This window comes from Oncorhynchus tshawytscha, linkage group LG04 (assembly GCF_018296145.1).
Source record: "Oncorhynchus tshawytscha isolate Ot180627B linkage group LG04, Otsh_v2.0, whole genome shotgun sequence".
Taxonomy (NCBI): domain Eukaryota; kingdom Metazoa; phylum Chordata; class Actinopteri; order Salmoniformes; family Salmonidae; genus Oncorhynchus; species Oncorhynchus tshawytscha.
In genome coordinates, this window is record NC_056432.1 from 48,029,147 (window position 1) to 48,055,374 (window position 26,228).

General features: G+C 40.1%; 1 protein-coding gene across 1 annotated transcript; it reads left to right on the forward strand.

The window, feature by feature from the left end:
- The first annotated feature begins 1,763 nt into the window (after positions 1-1,763).
- On the forward strand, positions 1,764-25,933 carry LOC112248939 (interleukin-6 receptor subunit beta). The gene is made up of 16 exons (XM_024418404.1): positions 1,764-1,820; positions 2,099-2,149; positions 11,992-12,093; positions 13,782-13,905; positions 14,139-14,272; positions 15,391-15,521; positions 15,908-16,067; positions 16,325-16,407; positions 19,437-19,653; positions 20,212-20,397; positions 20,511-20,612; positions 20,881-21,024; positions 21,285-21,425; positions 22,934-23,009; positions 24,534-24,615; positions 24,771-25,933. The coding sequence occupies exons 2-16, from the start codon at positions 2,101-2,103 to the stop codon at positions 25,140-25,142; spliced, it is 2,103 nt and encodes a 700-aa protein (XP_024274172.1). The 5' UTR covers positions 1,764-1,820; positions 2,099-2,100; the 3' UTR covers positions 25,143-25,933.
- The last annotated feature ends 295 nt before the right edge of the window (positions 25,934-26,228 follow it).

A 26,228-nucleotide genomic window follows, 5' to 3' on the forward strand; every position in this document is an offset into this window, starting at 1 on the left:
ACCCCTCCAGCTAGGATGGAGTCCGTCACTCCTCAACAAGCCAGGCTTGGTCCTGTTTGTGGGTGAGTCCCAGAAAGAGGGCCAATTAAGAGGGGCAGAAAACAGACTCTGCTGTAGATCTCATCACTCCCCCTAACTGGGAGGGGCCAAAGACAATTTAACTGTTTCATCCTAACATCGTTGGTGACGAAGTGGATAACAATGACTAGGGTTTTCAATTTGGCAGAGCTAATGGTGGGAGGCTTCGGCGTCTCATACCCCGTAATGGGAGGAGTAGAGACCAGAGAAGGCTCAGACTCTGACTTGCTGCTTAATGGGGAGAAACGGTTTAAAGTTTCTGTCAGCTGAATGAGCGACACCGGATTAGCATTCCTACAGCATTTCCCTCCAGAAGCCATGAGAAAGTTGTCCGGGCGAGGGGACTGTGCGAGGGGATTTATACTATTATCTGTACTTACTGGTGGCACAGACGCTATTTTATCCTTTCCTACACTGAAATTACCCTTGCCTAACGATTGCGTCTGAAGCTGGGCCTGCAGCACAGCTATCCTCGCCGTAAGTCGATCATTCTCCTGTATATTATGGGTACAGCGACAGCAATTAGAAGGCATCATTTTAATGTTACTATTTAGCTTCGGCTGGTGGAGACCTGATGAACCACGTCCAGATAAAGCGTCCGGAGTGAAAAGGTTGAATGATTTTTTTTTTGAGTGAGGCAGTATATCAAGGCACAAGGCGAGACCCAAATGCAGACACAGGAGGCAGATGGTTGGAGTCTTACAATGTTTATTAATCCAAAGGGGTAGGCAAGAGAATGGTCGTGGACAGGAAAAAAAGTAAAAACCAGTTCAGAGTCCAGGAGGTACAGAGTGGCAGATAGGCTCGGGGTCAAGGCAGGCAGAATGGTCAGGCAGGTGTGTACAAAGCCCAGAAACAGGCAAGGGTCAAAACCAGGAGGACTAGGAAAAAGGAGACCGCAAAAAGCAAGAGAACGGAGAAACTGCTGGTTGACTTGGAAACATGCGAGACAAACTGGCACAGAGAGACAGGAAACACAGGGATAAATAAACTGGGGGAAACAAGCAACACCTGGAGGGGGCGGAGACAGGTGAAACTGATCAGGGTGTGACACAGTAGGGATGACCAGGGATGTTCTCTTGATAAGTGCGTGCATTGGACTATTTTCCAGTCCTGCTAAGGAGCATTCAAAATGTAACAAGTACTTTTGGGCGTCAGGGAAAATGTATGGAGTAAAAAATACATAATTTTCTTTAGGAATGTAGTAAAGGTAGTTAAAAATATAAATAGTAAAGTACAGATACCCCAAAAAACTTACTTAAGTAGTATTTTTACACCACTGACTGACTATACATCAATAAAGGTTAATGGCATATATGCACAACAACAATAAAGCCCAATCTGCATGTTCTTTGTAGTCTTGTGAAACGTTTAATGTTTCTGTTGTGATGCAAGAGCTTGATGCTCTAGTAGATATGGAATGGATGTTATGACTCACAGATATGGAGTAATATCCTCTATAAAACCTCAGCTACCACCTTCCTTCTTCACTGGCTAAACTTTGTCACAAAATATTACTCAGAATGGACTTTTTATTATGTATGTCACTAAGTATAGTTTTTATTCTGACAGTGAGTAAAAATAGTTGATGCTTGCATGTTTGCAAATTTGAATTGTCCCATGAATGTAATTATTTGCATGTTTTATTTTATTTTAATATTTGCATGTTTTTTTTTTTGCATTTACAGTGTACAGGGTAAACCATTCCTGGATAGTTACTTGCCTATTAATCTTTTCCCATGGTAAGTGCATTTACACCGTTATATGTCCTTCATGTTACAGTAGGCCACTTGTTACAGTAGGCCACTTGTTACAGTAGATGTTTTATCTGGAAGCTGTAATCATAATGCTGAGTAATGTTGTGCATTGCATTTAAGCCTGACAGATATTGACACAAAACACTGGTGTTTGGTGTTGGAAATGTTTGTTTTTTTTCTTCTCCAAAGTAAGGATACTAATTAGTCTAATTTCCATTTGCACTTAATGTAGCATTTGTTTTTCTGAAATACTTACATTGCAGTTATGATGTCTTGTCACATGGAAGAACATTCTGAGAGGCGCCAACTTCATGGTAAATACTTTTCAAATACTACATTCTAAATATTTATTGCTCTGGGTCCGGTTTCTCCGATAGCGATGGAATTTAGGCTTAAGAGAGTTGGTCCTACGACCGCCGAAGATGTAACATGCGTTTCCCAAAACACCATGCAGAGAGAACGGTTGCTTAGTGCATTGTTGGATAATGTGTTGATACTGATAGGATCGAAAGAAATGGAGCGCTGCTGTCAGCTTTATCCATTCAAATCTTACCTTAACATAATTATTTCACGACACTGACGACGGATCAGCTCCTAGAGAGATATTACCGCCTACCTCTGCTAATATTGAGGCGGCCTTTTCTAATGCTTACCCAATAAAAATGCATTAAATCACTGATTTGGCACATTGCGCACGTTAGGCTACACATCATGAAATACACTGAACAAAAATATAAACGCAACATGTAGTGTTTGTTCCATGAGTTGAAATAAAAAATCCTCGAAATGTTCTATACGCACAGGGTGGGTGTTGAGTGGTATTTCTGTCTTTAATAAAGCCCTTTTGTGGGGAAAAAAAGAATTCATTCTGATTGGCTGGGCTAATTCATTTATTTCAATTGACTGATTTCCTTATGAACTGTAACTCAGTAAAATATTGGAAATTGTTGCATGTTGCATTTCTATTTTTGTTCAGTATATATTGACACAAATGACAGACAGTAGCCTACAAGTAGCAAAACAGAACTCGATTTAACATGAAATGTATTTCATTATGATTGAAATAGACCTATAGCCTACTGTTTCTATATTTTAATGCATTCATCTCGGTTTACAGTTGTAGCATATTTTTTTATGTCACTTGTCTGTACCAATTACAAAGACATTGGCAACTTTGTATTTGTAGGTCACAGAGATATAAACCATGTGATTTTATGTTTAGTGGAGATCATCTATTTATAAAGCGCAAATTAAGCATTAACGAGGCACTTAGCTGTTCTACGAGTAGTCTGAAGCAAGCTTTAGATTACGAGCATTTTCAAGTGCAACATTAATAACGATGGTTTTGGGAAACAGCTCAGAGATGTAACGATGCTCCTACGAAGGTTCTAAGGATGAACTTAGCCTTAAAATGCTTTTGGGAAACTGGGCCCTGTACTGTGTATTGCAGTTCTATGTTACCTGCATACCTTGCAGTAAAAATCATCTGTTAATCAGGTAGGCTATTAGTACATCTTTAGTTGTTCTTGAGTAAATACTAATAAAACAATTTATTACATTTGTAAATACCTTTCATGTGTACAGAATAATCTCAGTGCATAAAATAACAGTTAAAGAGAAAAAGGGTGGGCTTCTTCAGAAAGGGGCTGATGACAGTGGTCTCAAATGCAGGTGGGACACTGCCAGATTGGTGGGAGTGGTTAACAATCTGGGTTATCAGAGGGCTGAGTACAGGGTGCATGATTTGAGCAGGGCTGTTGAAATAGGATCCAATGTACAGGAGCAGGTTTTCATTATTATTTTGGGTGACTTCAAGGACGCAGGAAAGAGGCTGAGGTGGCATTGAGGGCCAGAGGAGAGTAGTAGATGTTGCTGACCAATGTTACACTGCTATTCCGTTCTCTTGATGGGGGACTGGGGTTTCAAAATATGGTTTATGGTGGAAAACAGGTGCTTTGTGTTTCCAGGATTTTTATTGAGGAGGTTGGAATAGAACATCGACCGTGCCTCTTTCAGAGCCTTGGAATAGGCCATTTGGTGCTCTTGAAAGGCCCATTTGTGGACGGTGAGGCCCAAGTTTCTAAGACAATGCTCCAGTATTGTCACGCCCTGACCATAGAGAGCCCTCAGGGTTCTCTACGGTGTTTTAGGTGAGGGTGTGACTAGGGGGTGTTCTAGTCGATTGTTTTCTATGTTTGGGTTTGAGTATGGTTCCCAATTAGAGGCAGCTGATTATCATTGTCTCTACTTGGGGATCATACTTAAAGTGTCCCTGTACCCACCTGCATTTGTGGGATATTGTTTGTGTTTTATGCTTGTTGCACCATGTAAGTCACATTTCATTATTTGTTTAAATTTTTTATTTTACCTTTATTTAACCAGGCAAGTCAGTTAAAGAACAAATTCTTATTTTCAATGACGGTCTAGGAACAGTGGGTTAACTGCCTGTTCAGGGGCAGAACGACAGATTTGTACCTTGTCAGCTCGGGGGTTTGAACTTGCAACCTTCCGGTTACTAGTCCAATGCTCTAACCACTTGGCTACCCTGCCGCTGAGAAGTTTTACTTAATAAAAAGCTGTGGAACTCAAATCACGCTGCGCCTTGGTCCGTCCACAGGTGGCACTGGACTAATGACACGCTCTTCAGGGCGAGTGCGGTGCAGAATACACCTAATCAACATCTTTCTCCGATCTCCCTCCTCCAACTGCTCCATCGACTCCCAGACTGTCTCTGGCTCTCTCCTCGGCTCGGCCGACCGCCCCTTGTGCCCCCCCCCCCAAAAAAATCTTGGGTTTGCCCTTGGGCTGTTTGTGGCCGCGGACCCCGGCGTCGTCGCTGTCCTCCTTTACTCCTCGCATCCACCTAATATCTCCTCCCATGACCAACTCTCCTTTACCTCCTGGGCACGCTGCTTGATCCTGCTTTGGTGGGATATTCTGTCATGACCGTTGTATAAATAAGTGGATCAAGGCGCAGCGTGAGTAGAGTTCCACATTTTTATTGTAGTGAAACTTCCTAAAACAACAAAGAATTAATGAACGTGCAATACATAGCGCACATAGGCACTAACACGAAACAAACCAATATCCCACATCGCAGGTGGGAAAAAGGACAACTAAGTATGATCCCCAACTAGAGGCGAACGATTATCAGCTGCCTCCAATTGGGAACCATACCCACACACCAACATAGAAACACAATACCTAGAACCCCCCTAGTCACGCCCTGACCTAAAACACCGTAGAGAACCCCGAGGGCTCTCTATGGTCAGGGCGTGACAATAATATGATAAGTCTACAGCTGTAAGGCACCAGCGTCAGGCAGTCTACAAGGATAACATATGGACCTCTGTGGAGAAACTGGTGTGTGCTGTAGCTGTAGAGTTAAAGGCCTCGGAGTACATTTTCAACAGTACTAAGGCTGGTATTTTGCTCGGACCCTTAAGTGATCCTTGGTCTCTAAACTTCTTACTGATTGTGCCTGGACTGACTGTTCTGGCATTGGCACTGTTAATCAAGGGGACCAGTTATCCAGATACCTTTATACCTATAAAACTGCTGAATTTCACTAACCCCTCTCCCAAGACCATTGCCTCAGGAAACATTTCAAAGAGATGGAAAATGGAAGAGAAACAAAACATTTATTTAGCATAAGGAACCAGCGATATTTGATCCCAGGCATCTATTTAAAAGTTGTTTGAGACATGGTCTCCTACAGTTGAAGTCAGAAGTTTACATACACTTAGGTTGGAGTCATTAAAACTCGTATTTCAACCACTCCACACACATATAAAACTGCTGAATTTCACTAACCCCTCTCCCAAGACCATTGCCTCAGGAAACATTTCAAAGAGATGGAAAATGGAAGAGAAACAAAACATTTATTTAGCATAAGGAACCAGCGATATTTGATCCCAGGCATCTATTTAAAAGTTGTTTGAGACATGGTCTCCTACAGTTGAAGTCAGAAGTTTACATACACTTAGGTTGGAGTCATTAAAACTCGTATTTCAACCACTCCACACATTTCTTGTTAACAAACTATAGTTTTGGCAAGTCGGATACGACATCTACTTTGTGCATGACACAAGTAATTTTTCCAACAATTTTTTACAGACAGATTATTTCACTGTACCACAATTCCAGTGTGTCAGACGTTTACATACACTAAGTTGACTGTGCCTTTAAACAGCTTGGAAAATTCCAGAAAATTATGTCATGGCTTTAGAAGCTTCTGATAGTCTAATTGACATAATTTTAGTCAATTGGAGGTGTATCTGTGGATGTATTTCAAGGCCTACCTTCAAACTCAGTGCCTCTTTGCTTGACATCATGGGAAAATCAAAAGAAATCAGCCAAGACCACAGAAAAAAAGTCTGGTTCTTCCTTGGGAGCAATTTCCAAACACCTGAAGGTACCACGTTCATCTGTACAAACAAGAGTACGCAAGTATAAACACCATGGGACCACACAGCCGTCATATCGCTCAGAAAAGAGACGCGTTCTGTCTCCTGGAGATGAACATACTTTGATGCGAAAAGTGCAATCAAACCCAGAACAACAGCAAAGGACCTTGTGAAGATGCTGGAGGAAACTGGTACAAAAGTATCTATGTCCACAATAAAACAAGTCCGATATCGACATAACCTAAAAGGCTGTTCAGTAAAGCCAGACTACGGTTTGCAACTGCACATGGGGACACAGATCGTACTTTTTGGAGAAATGTCCTCTGGTCTGATGAAACAAAAATAGAACTGTTTGGCCATAATGTTAATAATTGACCGTTATGTTTGGAGAAAAAGGGGGAGGCTTGCAAGCCTAATAACACCATCCCAACCGTGAAGCACGGGGGTGGCAGCATCATGTTGTGGGGGTGCTTTGCTGCAGGAGGGGCTGGTGCACTTCACAAAATAGATGGCATCATGAGGAAAGAAAGATTATGTGGATATATTGATGCGACATCTCAAAACATCAGTCAGGAAGTTAAAGCTTGGTCACAAATGGGTCTTCCAAATGGACAATGACCCCAAGCATACTTCCAAAATTGTGGCAAAATGGCTTAAGGACTACAAAGTCAAGGTATTGGAGTGGCCATCACAAAGCCCTGACCTCAATCCCATAAAAAAAGTTGTAGGCAGAACTGAAAAAGCGTGTGCGAGAAGGAGGCCTATAAACCTGACTCAGTTACATCAGCTCTGTCAGGAGGAATGGGCCAAAATTCACCCAACTTATTGTGGAAGTTTGTGAAAGGCTACCTGAAACGTTTGACCCAAGTTAAACAATTTAAAGGCAATGCTACCAAATACTAATTGAGTGTATGTAAACTTCTATCCCACTGGGAATGCAAATGACGAAATAGAAACTGAAATAAATAATTTTCTCTACTATTATTCTGACATTTCACATTCTTAAAATAAAGTGGTGATCCTAACCTAAGACAGGGATTTTTTACTAGGATGAAATGTCAGGAATTGTGAAAAACCTAGTTTAAATATATTTGGCTAAAGTGTATGTAATCTTCCGACTTCAACTGTACGTCTCCCTTTAACTCAAAGTCCGTAATCACTACCCCTATTGATCTAACCGAGACCATACACCACTATGTACCATTTTCCTGTCCCGCTACTTTCTAGAGGATTTGTTGCTGCTATTTTGAAAAAGATGATAAGGCTTACATCACCCCCCCCCCGCCCACACACACAATAATAACAATTTACCATTCACATACTGTCAACATTCATTAAATGTACATCAATCCTCCTTATCAATGTCTTCATCACTGTCACCCATCGTAAGGTTTATAAAATAAAATAAACCATGCTTATTCTCTCCTTAGTAAAAGGCAATGTTTACATGTAGTCTACCCTAACAATATTACTCTATATATTTTTTATATCAGCCTTGCTTCACACTCATTAAACATCTATTATTTTAAGATGAACCTGTAATGCGCCAAATGTAGAAAATACATCAGCCCATTCTCAATCAATCCAAACATTTCAAATTCGAAATTCTTACTTACTCTCCTTTGTTACCTTCACTAGTCTACATCTCTTCCCTTCAACTCAGAAAGCCCTATAGAATCTCTACTGTACTCTACCTCTATCTTTCCACTAACGTTACTATATCAGATGAACAGTTTTTCTTCAATTATAGTCAAAACAACATAACTTCTGTTCATAAGGAGGCCACTTTAATATATTATCTCTTGTTTCGCTAGTTGTACTGTCCCGTATGATGCCTTGCGACCCTGCTCTACCACATAGTTGACTAATGTGGCAATGTTTGGTATATGAGTATCTTCGTCTTTCCACGTCAATAACAAATCCACTACATATTGTATCAACACAGAATATTTCTGGTGAGACTGGCAAAATGTTTCACAAACTCATCCATGTTGAGGGAATGTGCCCTCCTTGACTCAACACTGAGATTTCCGAGGTGACTTAACCTGTCAACAACCATTGTTGTCCTAAGGTGGGTTTAAATCCGTTTTAAAGCTGAGAAGCTTCTCCCACAAGAAGCAATGCAGACTGGTGTAACAAACAGAAATCTTACTAAGTCGAAATAGCTCATGGAAGATGTCTTTATAAGGTTATAAAAACAAAGTCAAGGAGAGTACAGTCGTGGCCAAAAGTTTTGAGAATGACACAAATATTAATTTCCAGAAAGTTTGCTGCTTCAGTGTCTTTAGATATTTTTGTCAGATGTTACTATGGAATACTGAAGTATAATTACAAGTATTTCATAAGTGTCAAAGGCTTTTATTGACAATTACATGAAGTTGATGTAAAGATTCAATATTTGCAGTGTTGACCCTTCTTTTTCAAGACCTCTGCAATCCACCCTGGCATGCTGTCAATGAACTTCTGGGCCACATCGTAACTGATGGCAGCCCATTCTTGCATAATCAATGCTTGGAGTTTGTCAGAATTTGTGGGTTTTTGTTTGTCCACCCGCCTCTTGAGGATTGACCATAAGTTCTCAATGGGATTAAGGTCTGGGGTGTTTCCTGGTCATGGACCCAAAATATAGATGTTTTGTTCCCCGAGCCACTTAGTTATCACTTTTTCCTTATGGCAAGGTGCTCCATCGTGCTGGAAAAGGCATTGTTCGTCACCAAACTGTTCCTGGATGGTTGGGAGAAGTTGCTCTCTGCTCTCATCCTCTCCGAGGATGTACCATTCTTTATTCATGGTTGTGTTCTTAGGAAAAATTGTGAGTGAGCCCACTCCCTTGGCTGAGAAGCAACCCCACACATGAATGGTCTCAGGATGCTGTTGGCATGACACAGGACTGATGGTAGCGCTCACCTTGTCTTCTCTGGACAAGCTTTTTTCCAGATGCCCCAAACAATCGTAAAGGGGAATCATCAGAGTAAATGACTTTACCCCAGTCCTCAGCAGTCCAATCCCTGTACCCTTTTCAGAATATCAGTCTGTCCCTGATGTTTTTCCTGGAGAGAAGTGGCTTCTTTGCTACCCTTCTTGACACCAGGCCATCCTCCAAAAGTCTTTGCCTCACTGTGCGTGCAGATGCACTCACATCTGCCTGCTGCCATTCCTAAGCAAGCTCTGTACTGGTGGTGCCCCGATCCCACAGCTGAATCAACTTTAGGAGACGGTCCTGGCGCTTGCTGGACTTTCTTGGGTGCCCTGAAGCCTTCTGCAGAAATGCAGTGGAAATGTTTCGGGGGGATTCAGTTCATTTGCATGGCAAAGAGGGACTTTGCAATTAATTGCAATTCATCTGATCACTCTTCATAACATTCTGGATTATATGCAAATTGCCATCATACAAACTGAGGCAGCAGACTTTGTGAAAATGAATATTTGTGTCATTCTCAACTTTTGGCCACAACTGTATATCCCTTCCACTTTTCTCTCTCCTATCAAAAAGCCCCTTGGTTTGATGAACCTCATGTTTGAGGTCCTCTAAATCTGGCTCTTAGGTCTGAGCAAAGGCAAACAGAGGCTCCTCATTCAATAATGTTGTACTCTTTGGGTTGAGAAACTGGACCCCTTGCATTATCTTGCAATTCTTATTTGAAAAATGCCTCTGCAGCTCAACTGTGAGACTGTCAAGCACCTGATAAAAGAAAGCTCTTTGGAAGCTCTCACCTTCACTTCGGTCACTATTTTTCTGTCCTACAGCGCTCATCATCAATGAGTCGTGAAATCTTAAACTTGCTTTAGGCTGCCTTTTACACACTGTTTGTACACGCATTTTGCAGTGCTCTGCCATCTCTTCAACCTCTTTCCAAAGTTCTCCAAAGTAACCCTCACTAGTCCTGTAATGTGTATGTAAGGGCACCTACTAGATCCACAGCCCTTGCTAGGTCAAGAGAGCTTGATTGGAGCATGTCAGAAAGACATTTGGCATCTCCAAGCACTTTATAAAAGGTAAACAAAAGCCCTATGACATGTAAATCTATCTGAGAAAGAGTTGATGTGTGCCTGAACCAGCCTTTCAAAGAACTTCATGATTACAGATGTCAGTGCTACAGTGCAGTAGTCATTGTGCCATGAAGCCTTAGAGTTCTTGGGAACAGGAATGATGGTAGTCGTCTTAAAACCTGTGGACAGTAAAAGGCCTGTCTAAAATGTGCAGTGTTTTGCACATTGCCACAAGTTTTGAGGGAGCGTGCAATTGGCATGTTGACTGCAATACTGTCCACCAGAGCTCTGCCATAAGCCACCTCCAATATCGTTTTAGAGAGTTTGGCAATACGTCCAACCAGCCTCACAACTGCAAGCCATGTGAAATCATGCCATTCCAGGATCTTCACATCCAGCTTCTTCACCTGCGGGATCGTCTGAGACCAGTCACCTTGACTGTTGATAAAAACTGTGGGTTTGCACAACAAAATCATTTCTGCACAAACTGTCAGAAACCATCTCAGGGACACTCATCTGCATGCTCGTCATCCTCACCAGGGTCTTAACCTGACAGCAGTTCGGTGTCGTAACCGACTTCAGTGGGAAAATGCTCACCTCGATGGCCACTGACACACTGTGCTCTTCACGGATTAATTCCGGTTTGAACTGTACCGATGTCAGACAGCGTATATGACATTGTGTGGGTGAGCAGTTTGCTGATGTCAACGTGCGACCCATGGTGACAATGGTGTTATAGTATGGGCAGGCATAAGCTATAGACAAACAAGCAATTTGAATGCACAGAGAGATGGTGACAAGATCCTGATGCCCATTGCCTTGCCATTCATCCGCTGCCATCACCTCATGTTTCAGCATGATAATGCATGGCCCCATGTCTCAAGGATCTGTGCACAATTCCTGGTAGCTGAAAATGTCTAATTTCTTCCATGGCCTGCATACTCACCAGACATGTCACCCATTGAGCATGTTTGGGATGGTCTGGATCGATGTGTACGACAACGTGTTCCATTTCCCTCCTATATCCTACAACTTCGCACAGCTGTTGAAGAGGAGTGTAACAACAATCCACAGGCCACAATCAACAGCCTGATTGAAGGAGATCATGCTCCATGAGGCAAATTGTGGTCACAAGCCCCTACATTTTTAAGGTATCTGTGACCAAAATATGCATATCTGTATTCCCAGTCATGTGAAATCTATAGGTTAGGGCTGAATTCATTTATTTGAATTCACTGATTTTATTATATTAACTGTATCTCAGTAAAATTGTTGACATTGTTGCATGTTGCGTTGATATTTTAGTTCAGGGTACTTAACTTTTCATCTGTACATAAAGATGAATATGGAAACATAGGGTTGGCATGACATCCAGGGAACTCTTACCACTCTTAGTACACTACATTTGACTAGGGCCCATAGAGCTAGTAGTATGCTATGTACGAAATAGGGTCCTATATGGCACTCCCCACTGGGTAAAACTGGTTGAATCAACGTTGTTTCCAAGTAATTTCAACAACAAAAAATCTATATGATGACATTGAATCAACATGGAAAACTGTTTGGATTGCAAAAAGTAATCAACATAAGGGAATTTGATATTCATTTCTCCCAACTTTGAACCTAAATCCAATAACATGGTAACATTTTTGTTGATTTTACATTGAATTCACACTAGTTGACAACTCAACCAAATGTAAATCAAAAATAGACGTAAATTGTAAATTTAAGATGTTTCTGTTCCAATTCTATATGTCCAGAGTTAACTGTAAAGAGGAAAGACCTGAAGCGATGTGACAATGATAACCGCGTATGCGTCACTGACGATAGTGACTGTGTCCCCAGATCTCATGTGTCTCATGGTAGGAAGTTGACTCTTTCACCTTCATGATATCAGATTGTTTTTACTATTACTTAACGAGTACTTTTACTAGAACTAGTACATTTATTAGTACTGTTACTACTACTTTGAGAGAGAGTACATTTGCTGAGATTAAAAGTAATGTACGGTGCCTTCGGAAAGTATTCAGACCCCTTGACTTTTCACATATTTTGATACATGACAGCCTTATTCTAAAATGTATTAAATAAAAACATTTCCTCAGCAAGATGTTTCTACAACTTAAACGGAGTCCACCTGTTGTAAATTAAATTGATTGGACATGATTTGTAAAGGCACACACCTGCCTATATAAGGCCCCACAGTTGACAGTGCATGTCAGAGCAAAAACCAAGCCATGTGTAACGGACGTCGTCGGTGGAATAAGGTGAGGACCAATGCGCAGTGTGGTACATGTTCATCTTTTTAATAAAGTAAACTGAACACTGAATAACAAAGAAACAACCGGAACAGTTCTGTCTGGTGTAGACACACAAAGACTGAAAACAAGCACCCACAAAACCTTCTTAAATGGAAGAAGTTTGGAACCACCAAGACTCTTCCTAGACCTGAGCAAATCGGGGGAGAAGGGCTTTGGTCAGGGAGGTGACCGAGAACCCGGTGGTCACTCTGACAGAGTTCTTCTGTTGAGATGGGAGAACCTTCCGGAAGGACAACCATCGCTGCAGCACTCCACCAATCAGGCCTTTATGGTAGAGTGGCCAGACGGAAGCCGCTCCTCAGTAAAAGGCACAGGACAAGATTCTGGTCTGATGAAACCAAGATTGAACTATTTGGCCTAAATGCCAAGTGTCACGTCTCGAGGAAACCTGGCACCATCCCTACGGTGAAGAATGGTGGTGGCAGCATCATGCTGTGGGGATGTTTTTCAGCGGCAGGGACTGGGAGACTGACTAGTCAGGGTCGAGGGAAAGATGAACAGAGCAAAGTACAGAGAGATCCTTGATGAAAACCTGCTCCAGAGCACTCAGGACCTCAGAGGGGGGTGAAGGTTACCTTCCAATAAGACAACGACCCTAACCACACAGTCAAGACAACGCAGGGTTGGCTTAGGGACAAGTCTCTGAATGTCCTTGAGTTCCCCAGCCAGAGCCCGGACTTGAACCCGATCGATCATCTCTGGAGAGACCTGAAAATTGCTGTGCAGCAACGCTTCCCATCCAACCTGACAGAGCTGGAGAGGATCTCCAGAGAAAAATGGGAGAAACTCCCCAAATATAGGTGTTCTAAGCTTGTAGCGTCATACTCAAGAAGACTCTAGGCTGTAATCACTGCCAAAAGTGCTTCAACAAAGTACTGAGTAAAGGGTCTGAATACTTAAGTAAATGTGATATTAGAGTTTTTAATTTTTAATAAATTAGCAAAAAAACTGTTTATACTTTGTCATTATGGGGTATTATGTGTAGATTGATGAGGGAAAAAAAGCTATTTAATCAATTTTAGAATAAGGCTGTAACCTAACAAAATGTGGAAAAAGTCAAGGGGTCTGAATACTTTCCGAAGGCACCGTATTTACTTATAGCAATATATTCTCTCATGACTCTGGTTTCCACTATCATATGTTTTATGCATTTCTGACTTGATGTCAAATCTTCAATTAATTCCAGTACTCCACTGCCTTTTCGTTTCTCCGTTTGCCTCCATTTTCAGAAAGGGTGAATATATCATGCTTTTTTCTACTCACGGACTATGCTCTGACTCCGTATCCTCAATGCCTTTGGAGTCAGGAATATAACATCAATGCAGAAAGCATGCACTCTCTCATTTTCAGTCAGTAAGTACATCTTAAATATTGCACCTTTATACTTTTTTGAGACATATATTTTTAGATCAAGTGTAATCAATGTTATATCAATTGACTTTGCACCTATGTTGAATTGCTCCATCACCTGGGTGTCCTTTTATGCTCCCTTTCTGCTGGACAAAATACTGTATATCAGAAATAATGCTTACAATGACAGCATTGACATTTAAAATTGTCTTATTTATTATTAATATTAATTTCAGGACCACTCCGATTTATTCTTGTATGGGAATCTTCAGCTTTGGTGGACGAATGAATGTAACTTTAAAAATTAAAAACAACATGAACGGAATGGAGTCATGGTCAGAGCCCTACGAAGTGGCAGTACAAGAAGCAAGTAATAACCCTTTAATTACTCATTTTAGCACATCATTTGAGATGAGGGACACCTTTTCACGTGTTGTTTATTTCAATTATTAACAGGTGTCTTGTTGAATCTTGAATTCATAAATGCATTTATAATTGGTTTATACATTTATGGAATTTATTTAAAAATATATATATATATATATATATATATATATATTTATTAGGATCACCATTACTCTTCCTGGGGTCCAGACAGTGTTAAAACAGTTACATCACAACAAAATACACCAACAGCCTACATCATAAATAAAACAATACATCATATATTACATTATTGCTCTAATATTACAAATGTACTATATAAAATCCACAATACCAAAACATTCCAGTGTGTGTGTGTATGTGTGTGTGTCTCCTCACAGTCTGCATTGTACCTTGAGGTGTTGTTTTATCTGTTATTTAAATCTGATTTTACTGCTCGCTTGAGTTACTTGATGTGGAAGAATTCCATGTAGTCATGGCTTTCTCAGAGTCTGTTCTGAACTTCGGGACAGTAAAGAGACCCCTAGTGGCATGTTTTGTGGGGTATGTACAGTATGGGTGTCTGAGCTGTGTGTTAGCTGCTTGAACAGACAGTTCGGTGTTTTCAACACGTCAGTACCTCTTACAAAGACAAGTAGTGATGCAGTCAATCTACTTTGAGCCAGGAGAGATTGGCATGCATATGTGCTTGATATTAGCCCTCTGTGTACATTTAAGGGCCAGCCGTTCTGCTCTGTTCTGGGACAACTTTAATTTGCCTATGTCTTTCTTTGCAGCAATTTCAGGTGTGATAAAACTAAGGCTTGTAGACCTGTAGGGTTTTAGATTTTTTTAATATGTATTTAGGACTAGCTTATTACTTTCCACCCATTCTAAAACTAACTGCAACGACTTCACTTGCTGTGGTAGCTGCCATATATAATGGTGAGTCATCAGTCACACAGGCTTTGTGTGTGTGTGTGTGTGTGTCTGTCTCCTCACAATCTGCATTGTGCTGTGAGGTGTTTTTTTCTTCTTCTGTTCTTTACTATAACTGTGAGGAATGTGGGGACAGTAACAGGGGACGTGAATTTCATTTAGTTTTCTTTTTGCTAAATGGAACAGTAAAAGCACCTTGTCCTACCATCACATCAGTCAATGGCTCTGACAACTCACTGGAGGTGACATGGGTGATCAGCAAGTTGCACACTAGATGTCGGGTCCGTTACCGAATGGCCACTGACAAATGGACTGAGGTATTGACTTCATTCTCTTCTGCTCTAACCTCACTACTCAAATGGACTCAGGTATTGACTTCATTCTCTTCTGCTCTAACCTCAATACCCAAATGGACTCCGGTATTGACTTCATTCTCTTCTGCTCTCACCTCACTTTCCAGAAATCTTCAAGTCTCTGACAGTGCACTTGTTGTTATATGATGCATATTTGAATCCAATGTTACATTTATTTGGGTAGTTAAAGCCTGATCCCAGACTACGTCCAAAATAGCACCCTATTCCCTATATGGTGCACTTCTTTAACTAGGGCCCATATGGCTCTTTTCAAAAGAAGTGCACCATGTAGGGAATAGGGTGCCTTTTGGGACAGAGACTCAGTGGTATACTGCCATCTCTCACACCAGATCCCAGCCTATGTTCTTGTGGAAAGTGCTGAAAAAGCTGTCTACAGGATTGAAGGCCTCAAGCCTTTCAGCAGCTACATCATTGCCGTTTCCTGTATTTTGTCATTTGGTCACTGGAGTGACTGGAGCATGGAGACAACTGGGACAACACTGGAGAGTGGTAATAAAATTAATGATAAATCCAAGTCATTCCTTACACATGCTTCAACATGTCGAAACCTTACTGAGACTGTCAACTACCCTGGATAGCTACATTGTGGGAAATATACTTTATGGAATCAGCAAGTATGTTAGTTCAGTGGTGTGTGACAAAGCTACATTTGAAAACAACATATGGATGCCGGAATAAGATGTTGTGTGCAGGAGGGTTCCTGATACTGCCACATCATGCTAGGTCTTATTTTTGTGTTTTCACAGCACCCTCTAGACCGCCAGATATCTGTTATCATATGGAGACGGTGAACAAACAAGGACCTCATCACCTTATGCTTATGTGGAAGGTAATTTGAGTTTAAAACATTGTTCTTCGGTTTATCCTCAACTTTTATCTTGCCGTCGAAATCTATACTCAAGATTTGATAAAAGTCAGCATCATGATCCGATCTGAGGCCTTATCTGATTGACCTTTCAGTCATATACAGCTGAAGTCTGAAGTTTACCTATATCTTAGCCAAATACATTTAGTCAGTTTTCACAATTCCTGACATTTAATCCTAGTAATAATTCCCTGTCTTAGGTCTGCATGTAAACTTCCGACTTCAACTATATGTATAGTGGTGTCCGAAATGATTGACATCCTTGATAATAATGAGCAAAAACTGTAGGTTTGCTGTTTTGAGGTTTATATTTATGTATGTATGTATGTACAGTACCAGTCAAAAGTTTGGACACACCTAGTCCTTCAAGGGATCTTCTTAATTTTTACTATTTTCTACATTGTAGAATAATAGTGAAGACATCAAAACTATGAAATAACACATATGGAATCATGTAGTAACCTAAAAGAGTGTTGAACAAATCAAAATATATATTATATTTTAGATTCTTCAAATTAGCCACCCTTTGCCTTGATGACCGCTTTGTACACTTGGCGTTCTCTCAGCCAGCTTCATGAGGAATGCTTTTCCAACAGTCTTAAAGGAGTTCCCACATTTGCTGAGCACTTGTCGGCTGCTTTTTCTTCACTCTGCAGTCCAACTCATCCCAAACCATCTCACTTGGGTTGAGGTCGGGTGATTGTGGAGGCCAGTTCCTCTGATGCAGCCTCATCACTCTCTTTCTTGGTCAAATAGCCCTTACACAGCCTGGAGGTGTGTTTTGAGTCATTGTCCTGTTGGAAAAACAAATGATAGTCCCACTAAGCGCAAACCTGATGGGATGGCGTATCACTGCAGAATGATGTGGTAGCCATGCTGGTTAAGTGTGCCTTGAATTCTAAATAAATCAAAGACAGTGTCACCAGCAAAGCACCCCCACACCATCACCACTCCTCCTCCATGCTTCACGGTGGAACCACACATACGGAGATCCTCCGTTCACGTACACTGCGTCTCACAAAGACATGGCGGTTGGAAGCAAAAATCTCACATTTGGACTCATCAGACTAAAGGACAGATTTCCACTGGTCAAATGTCCATTGCTTGTGTTTCTTGGCCCAAGCACGTCTCTTCTTCTTATTGGTGTCCTTTAGCAGTGGTTTATTTGCAGCAATTTGACCATGAAGGCCTAATTCACACAGTCACGCAGTCACAGTTGATGTTGAGATGTGTCTGTTACTTGAACTCTGAAGCATTTATTTGGGCTGCAATCTGAGACTGGTAACTCTAATGAATTCATCCTCTGCAACAGAGGTAACTTTGGTCTTTATGAGAGCTTTGGGTCCTTATGAGAGTCAGTTTCATCATAGTGCTTGATGGTTTTTGTGACTGCACTTGACTGATCTTCATGTCTTAAAGTAATGATAGACTGTCATTTCTCTTTGCTTATTTGAGCTGTTCTTACCATAATATGGACTTGGTCTTTTACCAAATAGGGCTTTCTTCTGTATTCCACCCTTACCTTGTCACACCACTGATTGGCTGAAATGCATTTTAATTTTTACAATTTATTTCACCTTTATTTATCCAGGTAGGCAAGTTGAGAACAAGTTCTCATTTACAATTGCGACCTGGCCAAGATAAAGCAAAGCAGTTCGACACATACAACAACACAGAATTACACATGGAGTAAAACAAACATACAGTCAATAATACAGTAGAAAAATAAGTCTATATACAATGTGAGCAAGTGAGGTGAGATAAGGGAGGTAAAGTTTAAAAAAAGGCCATGGTGGCAAAGTAAATACAATATAGCAAGTAAAACACTGGAATGGTTGATTTGCAGAAGAAGAATGTGCAAAGTAGAGATATAAATAATGGGGTGCAAATGAGCTTAATAAATAAGTAAATAAATCCAGTAGGGATAGAGGTAGTTGTTCGGGCTAAATTACAGATGGGCTATGTACAGGTGCAGTAATATGTGAGCTGCTCTGACAGCTGGTGCTTAAAGCTAGTGTGGGAGATAAGTGTTTCCAGTTTCAGAGATTTTTGTAGTTCGTTCCAGTCATTGGCAGCAGAGAACTGGAAGGAGAGGCGGCCAAAGGAAGAATTGGTTTTGGGGGTGACCAGAGAGATATACCTGCTGGAGCGCGTGCTACAGGTGGGTGCCTGCTATGGTGACCAGCGAGCTGAGATAAGGGGGGACTTTACCTAGCAGGGTCTTATAGATGACCTGGAGCCAGTGGGTTTGGCTACGAGTATGAAGCGATGGCCAGCCAACGAGAGCGTACAGGTCGCAGTGGTGGCTAGTATATGGGGCTTTGGTGACAAAACGGATGGCACTGTGATAGACCGCATCCAATTTATTGAGTAGGGTATTGGAGGCTATTTTGTAAATGACATAGCCAAAGCCGAGGATTGGTAGGATGGACAGTTTTACAAGGGTATGTTTGGCAGCATGAGTGAAGGATGCTTTGTTGCGAAATAGGAAGCCAATTCTAGATTTAACTTTGGATTGGAGATGTTTGATGTGAGTCTGGAAGGAAAATTAAGGAAAGAAATTCCACAAATTAACTTTTAACAAGGCACACCTGTTAATTGAAATACATTCCAGGTGACTACCTCATGAAGTTGGTTGAGAGAATGCCACGTGTGTAACCCTGTCATCAAGGCAAATGGTGGCTACTTTGAAGAATCTCAAATATAAAATATGTTTTGATTTGTTTAATACTTTTTTGGTTACTACATGATTCCATGTGTGTTATTTCATAGTTTTGACGTCTTAACTATTATTCCAAAATGCAGAAAGTAGTAAAAAATAAAGAAAAACCCTTAAAGGAGTAGGTGTGTCCAAAGTTTTGACTGGTGCTGTATGTATATTTAAAAAAAATAGTATTTCAGTGAAGGTACATACATTATCCAATCAATAGATATATTCTTAAATCTGAATAGGCCATTTGACTTTTAAAAATGTATTTGTTTTTGTATTTCAGGCTCTTGATGTTTATGATGCTCACGGACATATTCTTGGGTACCAAGTGAGCTACACACAAACAAAGCACCCCTTTCTGAGTGTGACCACTAACACCACAGATCTGAAGGTGGTCCTTCTGGTGACCGAGGATGAGTTGGAGGTCACAGTTGTGGCGTACAACAGTGCTGGTGGATCTCCTTACTCTCATCTAAAGATTGACCTGAGTCTTCATCAGAGTGAGTTAAATGTCTGTTTCCATGAATAGATAGTGACTACAGAGGTGTTTGACTTTTTCATTTTAATGGGTGATAATCTCAACACCCAGATCCAAATCTCTGCGCTAGTCGAATAACCGCTTGTCACGAGGCTAAATGCGTGGTAAATGGTAATGTAATGTACTTCTGAGAAAATGAGGTAGAGAAGAAGTCTCTAATCTTAACAACCATCTGGTTGATTAGACTCCTCCACCCCTGGCAAAATTGTGCAATATCCTTTTTGTGTCAATATCACCAATTTCTGTAGAAGCCTGAGATGGAACTGAGAAATGGCAGATGCATAAGCCCTCTGTCTCCAGCCTTTAAGTCAAATGATTTTCCAGTGCTGTTATGTATTTTTCTAGATTGCCCTTGAACTATTCATTCAAAAATCAAAACTGTTTAGTTAGACAGTCAACATAGGTATTTTACATACTGACATGAATTTCAGTAGTCCCTGAAGGGGAAAGGCTTTTCACCTTGTGTAATTGATCAGATATTAGGTCAATGAACTTATTAAACAGTGGATGTTGGTGTTAGCTCTACCCTCAGTGAGAAGACTTTGGGTGAATTCTGAAGATGACAGGCTAGTGCTTCATTGGGATGTGGGACACATATCCCTGCCAGTTAGTGAGGTTGCCAATGAGTGGGCCACTGATGCTGCACATCCCACATCCAGTCACTGGAAACGAGTGAATGGCTCCACCAGATCAACAGTCTTGAAAGGTAAATGCATGGACATGCACGGTGATGAAGTAGACAAAGCATTGATACCACATATCACAGTTCGATCGCAATAAGACATGTTGACTGTGCAAATGCATGCGCCTCTGTTTCAGACCATCTTCAGCCTGGGACAACATACAGAATCAATGTTTACCCCATATCAAATCAACTGTGTGGGCCACCCAAGTCAATCTTTGCCAACCTAGAGTACGGAAGTAAGTAGGGCTAATGTTAAAGTCATAACATTTATTCACTTATTGTTTATGTGAAATGGGGTTCCTACTATTCCTAGAATATATCGCACAGGCGGCTGGTGGCACCTTTATTGGGGAGGACAGCCGCAGAGTAATGGTTGGAACGGAATGAATGGAAGAGTATCAAACACATGGTTTCCAGGTATTTGATCCCATTCCATTCACTTCTTTCCAGCCTATATTATGAGATATCCTCCCCTCACGAGCCTCCAATGCTATGTTGCTTCAGCGCTTTTAGGTGCAGTCGGAATGCACGTTGTGGATGTGACTAAAAACACAGTGACTGTACAGTGGGAGTGGCAGAGAAAGGAGGTTCACCCCAAGGTTCTCAGATACAGAGTGATACTGCGCCTGGGGGAGATACAGGTCGAATGTGAGAGCATTTCCTCTATTTACATATTAGTCCAGGCAATTTGTGATTTAAAAAAAAAACTTTTCATTAAACATGAAACTTGCTACACTTATACAGTTTGAATTTATATATTTGAGGGATTTTGCATGAATGTTTGATCTCAAGTTAGGATTTGGTCCTATGTGATAAAGTCATTGTTTTGTCCCTGGGTTAACAATCACGGTCTTGAAACTATTGTTGATATACAGACAGATCAATTGCTATTCTATTCACCATCTCAGCTATCCCTGTCTGGCCAGAGGTATGGCAGCACACATTCTTCAAACTCCGCGCAAACACAGGCTATTCTGTTAATTTACTGGCGGAGACTTCTAATGACAACATTTCAAGAGAAATTATTCCGATTAAAACACATATTTTTGGTAAGTATTTCTTTAAGTACAGTATTGTTGAGAACATACACTACCGTTCAAAAGTTTGGGGTTACTTAGACATGTCCTTGTTTTTGATAGAACATTTTTTGTCCATTAAAATAACATGTGTAGACCTTGTTAATGTTGTAAATGCCGATTGTAGTTGGACACGGATGATTTTTAATGGAATATCTACATAGGCCCATTATCAGCAACCATCACTCCTGTGTTCCAATGGCACGTTGAGTTAGCTAATCCAAATTTAGAATTTTAAAAGACTAATTGATCATTAGAAAACCCCTTTGCAATTATGTTAGCACAGCTGAAAACTGTTATTCTGATTAAAGAAGCAATAAAACTGGCCTTCTTTAAACTAGTTGAGTATCTGGAGCATCAGCAATTGTGGGTTCGATTACAGGCTCAAAATTGCCAGAAACAAAGAACTTTCTTCTGAAGTTCTTTGTTGGCAGCTTCATTAAATGCTACCCGCAAAACTCTGCCTAGAAGGCCAGCATCCCGGCGTCGCCTCTTCACACTGTTGATGTTGAGACTAGTGTTTTGCGGGTACTATTTAATGAAGCTGCCAGTTGAGGACTTGTGAAGCGTCTGTTTCTCAAACTAGACACTCTAATGTACTTGTCCTCTTGCTCAGTTGTGCACTGGGCCTCCCACTCCTCTTTCTATTCTGGTTAGAGCCAGTTTGCGCTGTTCAGTGAAGGGAGTAGTACACTGCGTTGTACGAGATCTTCAGTTTCTTGGCAATTTCTCGCATGGAATAGCCTTCATTTCTCAGAACAAGAATAGACTGACGAGTTTCAGAAGAAAGTTATTTGTTTCTGGATATTTTGAGCCTATAATCGAACCCACAAATGCTGATCCTCCAGATACTCAACTAGTTTAAAAGAAGGCCAGTTTGATTGCTTCTTTAATCAGAACAACAGTTTTAAGCTGTGCTAACATAATTGAAAAAGGGTTTTGTAATGATCAATTAGCCTTTTAAAATGATAAACTTGGATTAGCTAACACAACATGCCATTGGAACACAGGAGTGATGGTTGCTGATAATGAGCCTCTGTACGCCTATGTAGATATTCCATTTTAAAAATCTGCCGTTTCCAGCTACAATAGTCATTTACAACATTAACAATGTCTACACTGTATTTCGATCAATTTGATGTTATTTTAATGGAAAAATGTTTTGCTTCTCTTTAAAAAAAAGAAGGAAATTTCTAAGTGACCCCAAACTTTTTAATGGTAGTGTATTTGATTAGTCAGAAAGCCTTACAGTATTAAGATGGTAGTGTATAATATCATTAGAATTGGGCAATTCTAAATAATGCCCCTCTACCTACAGGCTTGATTCTGTCCAAAGCTGCTTGCTTGTACATTGGTTTATTTTAATGCATACCTCATTATAATGATGGTAGAATATTAAATACAAGGTTATTTTGTCCACATTGGTTTTGATTGACAAAATAAACATAAGTCTGAATATATGAAACTTGTTCCATTTTCAGAACATAATGAAATAATGTTAATAATCGTCCTGCTTACTCTTGGCCTTGGAGTTTTCTTGATCTTATCCAGAACTGTGTAAGTCATACATTTTTGTATTTTTCTTCATAATTAAAACCTACACATTGCTTTTGCTTTTCTCATTGCTTATGTGTACTTAGCTTCATCAGTATCATAACATAAGGCTCAAGGCTCTTTGTCATTAATGATCAGGGATGATGCTTTTTTTTTCCTGTTGCTCTCAGTGATATGTGAATAGGCTATCTGACTGTCCTTCGGGTTATGTGTATGCAGCTGTAGGATCTTAATTTGATCAGTATTGTCGTTGCAAACTAATCATGCAGCAACAGGATTTGAACATTTAGTCCATAATGTTGCTTGATCAATGGTTAGGCTATTAGCTGGACAAAAATAGGCAACTGTTCATGAAAAGTGTAATACTGTTAATATAACCTTGTGTTAGTGAGGGTTTTCAGTGAATTTATGTAAATCATGAAGCTCATCTGCATTTACTGCTGCGCAGGAAAATTATCTGCATTAAAAGTGTTATCAAATTAAGATCCAACATCTGTATATGAATGACGTGATGGCCAATCAGATAATGCCAATACACATATCACCGAGAGTAATAGAAAAAAATGGCACTCTAATGCGTGTTTTTTTTCCTTCTTATTTTCAGCTTGTCTCTGTATATTTGCTGTGTATTGATTTTGTATGTATGTATTTGGCTTTTTTATGCTGCACAATAATTTTCTTTCGGGGGACAATCAAGACACACTACCGTTCAAAAGTTTGGGGTCACTTAGAAATGTCCTATTTTTTTAAAGAAAAGCACATTTTTTGTTCATTAACATAACATCAAATTGATCAGAAATAGTGTAGACATTGTTAATATTGTAAATGACTATTGTAGCTGGAAATGGCAGATTTTTTATGGAATATCTACTGTATATAGGTCCATTGTCAGCAACCATCACTCCTGTGTTCCAATGGCACGTTGTGTTAGCTAATCCAAGTTTATTATTTTAAAAGGCTAATTGATCATTAGAAAACCCTTTTGCAATTATGTTAGCACAGCTGAAATCTGTTATTCTGATTAAAGAAGCAATAAAACTGGCCTTCTTTAGACTAGTTGAGTATCTGGATGGAGCATCAGCATTTGTGGGTTCGATTACAGGCTCAAAATGGCCAGAAACAAAGTCAGGATGTGGCCCAGAAGTTAATTGACAGTATGCCAGGGCAGATTGCAGAGGTCTTGAAAAAGAAGGGTCAACACTGCAAATATTGACTCTTTGCATCAACTTAATGTAATTGTCAATAAAAGCCTTTGACACTTATGAAATGCTTGTAATTATACTTCAGTATTCCATAGTAACATCTGACAAAAATATCTAGACACTGAAGCAGCAAACTATGTGAAAATTAATATTTGTGTCATTCTCAAAACTTTTTGCCACGACTGTATATTGAATGGAATTGAATTAACCATAAAGTAGAAGAACTGTGTCATGTCGAAGGTTAAGGGCTTTTCTCTATAATTCCACACTGCATATTTAGTTTAAACACATTGTGCATATTATTATTGTGTTCTTTTCTCTGCAGCTACAAAACATATTTCTTTCCAAATATTGCTAACCCTGGGGCCAGTGTTGTTGGACGATGGCTTTTGGAGTCACACCATGAGGTAATTTTCATGGCCACACACAGTTGCATCCACCATTTGGGACACGCACAACATGTCGGAAATTGTTGTGTACAATGAGAGAGTGTTGTGTTAGTTAAGCTCCTTAAAACCCTAGACCACAGTTTAATGTATATAATGTACATTTTCCCCAACAGAAAAACCGTGTGAAGAATGTACTGAAGCTGGAGGAGTTCTTAGTCACTGATCTCTCAGGAGAAAACGGCTTTGTTGAGCTGGGGCAAGAAAGGCCACCTGTGAGAGAGGATGGGATTTTTAACCCTGGTTCATCTCACAGTACCCTCAATATAAAACATATTTTTATTCCGCAAAATACAGAATTCATTGAAAATACTTCTAAAAGTAACAGAGAGAACAGGGATTCCTCCCTGATGTTTAACAATGTTGCCCACATAGAGAATGGCCAGGGTATACATGTAGAAAATTGCCAGGGTAGCTTACTTCCAGAAAGCACCCAAATACAGTGCAATTTTGACTATATAAAGAACAAGCATACTCTTGAAAAATAGCATTTTTAGAGAACACCCAAAGCAATGTTGAGTAAATTGAAAACACTTTTTCTCAGCAATAAAATGCTCAATATGGATCGTCTTCAATGAATGCCTTTTTAATATTCTCAATAAACAAACCTAGATTTTACATTTACATTTTGTAAATGTAAACCATTAAGTGCTACTGTTCTTCATAATGTTACAGGCGTTGTTTTTTCCACTTATGTTTTGAGGTGGGACTTTAGCAGGTATAGCTTGTTAGCACATAGGGCGCACCGATTGGTGTCACCTCGTTAGTCAGTATGTGTTAAACCTGTGCCGACCTAGTGCTCTTGAGAGATGTGGAGGGTTAACACTTTTATTCGGCGCTCCTTCTTTTTGATTTCTAGGCAAACAGTCCTTTATCTGATCATCCCTGTTTTCGTTTTGCTCCACTTTTTGGTTTGCTTCCTGTATAAGTTTGGTGTGGGTTTTTTTGCCTCTTCTCTTTTTTGCAAATTTAGTGGGCTCTTGTGGTGGATGTCTTTATTAAGGTTCCACGTGTTGTTACTTGTCAACTTTCAGTGGGCACCCCCACGTCTTTCAGAGCTCCCCCTAAAACCCCACTTGTTTCATTTTAGTTCTTGTCAGTGACTCTTTAGTTCCCCCTTCTGTTAGAGCGACATTTTAGGTTTTCTTGCTGGGGAACTTAATTAACAATGTATACAGTATTTGTTCTGCTGTAAAATATATTGTACATATATTTTTACATTTTATATTAAACTTCAACCCTATCCCATGTCATTTTATGGGTTAACTATATGGGTAAACAATGAGAATGATTCATATATTGTATGTCATTTTTTGTATGTAGTATTCAAATCAAATCAATCAAATCAAATTTTATTTGTCACATACACATGGTTAGCAGATGTTAATGCGAGTGTAGCGAAATGCTTGTGCTTCTAGTTCCGACAATGCAGTAATAACCAACAAGTAATCTAACTAACAATTCCAAAACTACTGTCTTATACACAGTGTAAGGGGATAAAGAATATGTACATAAGGATATATGAATGAGTGATGGTACAGAGCAGCATAGGCAAGATACAGTAGATGGTATCG

Excerpts from the sequence above, each read along its gene's own strand:
- LOC112248939 (XM_024418404.1), top strand. The coding sequence starts at position 2,101 with ATGATGTCTTGTCACATGGAAGAACATTCTGAGAGGCGCCAACTTCAT. Across the intron at positions 13,906-14,138 it reads CACTCTCTCATTTTCAGTCA|GACCACTCCGATTTATTCTT; the intron begins GTAAGTACATCT and ends TATTAATTTCAG. Across the intron at positions 19,654-20,211 it reads TGACCTGAGTCTTCATCAGA|CTCTACCCTCAGTGAGAAGA; the intron begins GTGAGTTAAATG and ends TGTTGGTGTTAG.